Source organism: Sinocyclocheilus anshuiensis, unplaced genomic scaffold, assembly GCF_001515605.1.
Source record: "Sinocyclocheilus anshuiensis isolate Anshui unplaced genomic scaffold, SAMN03320099.WGS_v1.1 scaffold253, whole genome shotgun sequence".
In the NCBI taxonomy this organism is placed as follows: Eukaryota; Metazoa; Chordata; class Actinopteri; order Cypriniformes; family Cyprinidae; genus Sinocyclocheilus; species Sinocyclocheilus anshuiensis.
In genome coordinates this window covers 304,941-309,043 of record NW_015537969.1, presented here as the reverse complement: position 1 = coordinate 309,043, position 4,103 = coordinate 304,941, and the positions used below count along the sequence as shown (strand labels likewise).

The 4,103-nt window shown below is 36.5% G+C and overlaps 1 protein-coding gene across 1 annotated transcript in view; it reads right to left on the bottom strand.

The window, feature by feature from the left end:
- The window catches only part of plekho1a (pleckstrin homology domain containing, family O member 1a), a 21,162-nt gene extending 17,117 nt beyond the window's left edge, over positions 1–4,045 (bottom strand). Inside the window, exons 1-2 of the mRNA XM_016461890.1 lie at positions 3,796–4,045; positions 2,563–2,709 (exon numbers count right to left, since the gene is read on the bottom strand). Coding sequence (XP_016317376.1) covers positions 2,563–2,709; positions 3,796–3,822 — 174 coding nt within the window. The 5' untranslated portion in view covers positions 3,823–4,045. The remainder of the gene's footprint in view (positions 1–2,562; positions 2,710–3,795) is intronic.
- Between the last annotated feature and the right edge of the window lie 58 nt (positions 4,046–4,103).

The following is a 4,103-nucleotide window of genomic DNA, read 5'->3' as shown; positions in this document are numbered from 1 at the left end:
AAAAAAAACGGAATTTGGAAAGAAATAAAACGGAATTTGGGAACTAAAATGGATTTCAAAGGGCTCTACCACAGTACAAAAAAAATCCCTATTGTTGAGCACTGCAGTGTCTTGAATATATGATGTTTTGAGCAATACTGACATATTTACAGATTTCTGTGAATCTACACTGTTCATGGGTAAATCCTCAGTACATGTTTACATATGATCCATTTGCACAAGATGCACTCGCAGCCATGACTGATCAGCCTGAATACAGTGAATACTAGACTAGAGCATCAATTATTTACACCAGATATATAGAGAGAGCTTGAAAATAAGCACTTTGAACACAGTTATAGATGCTCAGCTGTCTACATGTATAAACTTCAAATGATTCCCTTGGGAGTCAGGAAGGATCGCAGCCTTTACGACTCGTGTTGCATGAGATGCGCTTCACTATGCTATATGAGTGAGATCAATTGAAGAGTTCTGTCAAGTGACATCATTCTGGCAAGAACAGGTCTACCTTGAGCACTGAAGGAAAGTCAAGTGCAGCGGTGCATAACGGTACCAGTACTATAGACAGCCACGGCAAACAATACACACAGTCTAAAGGACAGACCTGTAGCGCACATACTCAGACTGATGCAACCTGCTGACATTGTGTTCTGATATTATAAAAATAACCTTGCTTGCCTGACCAGTGGAAGAATTCACAGGGCTGAAAGTAGGTACACAGAATGCTAATAATCTGGTCTGTGGCTCCTTTTACAACTTTAATTTCACTGAATAACTGAGGTATCTTGTGAAAATATGATGTCATGGATGCCAAATCCAAATATTTTGGGAATTCAAGAAGTGTTGACAGTGGAGAATGAGAGATTTAAGACTCAATTGCTATGTATATCAAAATAAAACTAAAGAAATAATTCACCCAAAAATTAACATTTGAAATTTCATTTCATTCCAAGAATTTGTTTGTTCATTGGAACAGATTTGGAGAAATCAAAATGAGACGTCAAAATGAGAGTCCAAACAGCTGATAAAATCATCACAATAATCCACAAGTAATCCACACAACTCCAGTCCATCAATTCACATCTTGTGAAGCGAAAACCTCTATTTTTGTAAGATTGTTTGGGTTTAGATGGTTTTGGGTTTGGTTTTGGGACATTTTGGGTTTAGATGGTTGCTTCCGACTATCAATAAAATTGTTTTCTCATTTTAATTGGTAGAGACGTGTGCACAGATAAGACATTAATCGATGGACTGGAATCGTGTGGATTATTTTGATGTTTTTATCAGCTGTTTGGACTCTCATTCTGACGGCACCCATTCACTGATGAGGATTCATTGGTGAGCAAGTGATGTAATGCTACATTTCTCTGTTTCATTGAAAAAACAAACTCATCTACATCTTAAAGTTATGTATTTATTTATGTTTTTTTTGATGGGGGGGGGCTATTCCTCTAATCATCATTTGCGACACCACCTGCATTTTGTGTGTGCGCTTGATTCCACAAGTAAATCAACGTCTTTTCAAAGTATGGATTCTTCTTAGATTCATTATTTCCAAGTTCATTTCTAAAAACAGATGAACAAAAAGAAAGAATGGTGAAAGTATGGTGATGATCTTGATTTTAATCCAAACAAAATATGACCCAATAACAATAAAAACTAAAGATCTTTTTTAGAGTTGCATTAATATTCCTGTTCATGGTCAACTTTAAAAAGCGTATCTGTTTCTTAATTGTGCCACTAACAGGGCATAAATTACAGCATCCCTTCATTTAGATGTTGTATGTGGTTTGTTTACATGGGTTTCTTATAATGGTGTTACACTGGATTCAGAGTCCTGAGCATCCCCAGTGAGCGAGAGAGGTGCAGCTGGCTCTTGAATCTTTTAATGTAAATAACAATATCATCCAAAAAAAACAGCAGCTGTGTGAATGAGGGATGTGCAACTGCCTTCTCAACTCTTAAATCCATTTATGTCACTTTAATGAGAAAAACAGGGGCACCACTGTATAGTTTTCCATGATGATATGCTGTTAAGTGATGGCTCTGTGAAACTGATGAAGGCCTACAGGCAGTGACAGAAACAAGCTGCTACACTTCCATGAAAATTACAACCATCCCTCTACACATGCTTCAAGTGAGCAAATGATTCAATTGTAAAGATTTGTTGCTCCTATAATGAACCGGAAATTGAATTCAACTAAATATCTGTAAGCAACTTCCAGAACCTTCAGGGATCTTTGGTACAGGCACAAAATCCACGACACAAGCACAGGTTCACATGCTGCTTGTTGTTTCAGGCCACAGCTCAGTTTCAATTTCCAATGTTTATATAATACGCTTTAGAAAATTATAGCTTGTCAAAGGGATTACTTTGATGTTGCAAAAGTATGTCTTTTATATCAAGGGCAGGAGGTTTTGGCAAACATTCATTATTAACATTCATAACTGACTACATAATCACTATATAGTAGTTGACATGGTAAACTTTTGGAAATTTGACATGTCCTGCATTGTTTTGATCATTTTGAGCATGAAGTCATTAAAATCTTAATAACTCACCTCTTTTTCAAAGATGTACAGATGATCTCCTTTAAGCATCACAAAGCGGTTTCGCCATATTTCCCTAAATATTCCTTTGCCACTGAACCTGCGGATCCAACCTACTTTGTCTGGTTGGGATGATGGCTGGTTGGCATCCTGAAGACCCTAAGTGTATCAACAATGACCCGGTTAGTGTGTCGCCTGTCTTACATAATAGCATTCGAGTTCAAACAGATCTCTGTCGCACTGCACTGTGCTAAGCCTTCATAACATTTATTCAGTATCTGTGATTGGTACTTATTTTTTTAACTAGTAAGTCTTCCAATAGTGACTGGCATCTTTTTCACTAGTATTTTAACTAGTAAATCCCAGTATGTCTCTCTGTCTCTTCAAACAGTTTTCAAGCATTTTTACTAGTTACTAGATCCAGTTTTTCAGTAGCAATTAATTATATACTAGTGAATATAAAATGTTTCACTAGTAATAGATTTTAATTGAACAAACTGCTGTCATATGGCAAGTAAAAAAAAAACAAACTATTGTGACTAGTGAAAAATGTCACTTGCAACGACTGGAATACATATTAGTGTCATAAGAATAGGTAATATTATCTCATACGTACTAGTAAAGCTGGAATAGATAGTCTATATTAACTATTAAGTGACTACAACTAAGAAATAGACTATTAGTTCCCATGTCTAATTCAATTGAACTCACTATTGGTAGGCCTATAAGCAGGATACTGAAAGTAAATTTACAAATATAGGCTAGTAGTCGGTATTGGATTACTTACTAATAATGAAAAATACTGGGAACAAAAAATTAACACTAGTTCAATTAAAGAAATAAATGTTAATATGGCCTAATATATTGCACCCTAATAAAAGTCAAATTTTCACTACCGTGGTCTGTTATTGGGGGGGGGGTCCCAAAATGATTTACTATGAATTGGTCAATTAAGGGTGTGGCTAATTGAATATTCTGTTAAATAAAATAAAAGATGAGCCAATTACACGAGTGACTACAGCATATAACGAAGAAGTGTAAAATATATAGGCTACCGTCTCATTCGGCGATTCATAATAAAGGAGTCATTGTTAAATTAATTTACACATAGCCGATTTGAAATCAGAGTAGTACAAATACTTGCGCTGTATTACATTCAGTCCCTGTTCAATTAAACTATTAAATTATGAGCATTCAAAATCAATATTTTCACATCATAGACTCATTAATGTATGAAATTCTCACCCTTTTGACCAAATGGCTTTTCTTCATGCTGTTCGCAAAATGTATCTTTCCCAAAGTATATCCCGCGATCTGTCCCGCTTTCTAGAAGAAACAGAGATTTTTTTGTTTATCTTTTGCTGTGAATTCGCCTCGTGCAGGTGCTATGGATGGGATGAGGTGCTGGCTCTCAGTGCTGATTGACTGCCAGTCTCTACACTGACGGTTTGCAAACCGCGGGCACAGGCTCTCCATTGGCTTGGGTGAGTCCCTGAGTTGCTGTGCTTCTCACCGAAACGGATTTTCCCGTTTATAGAGCTCGACTGCTCCCT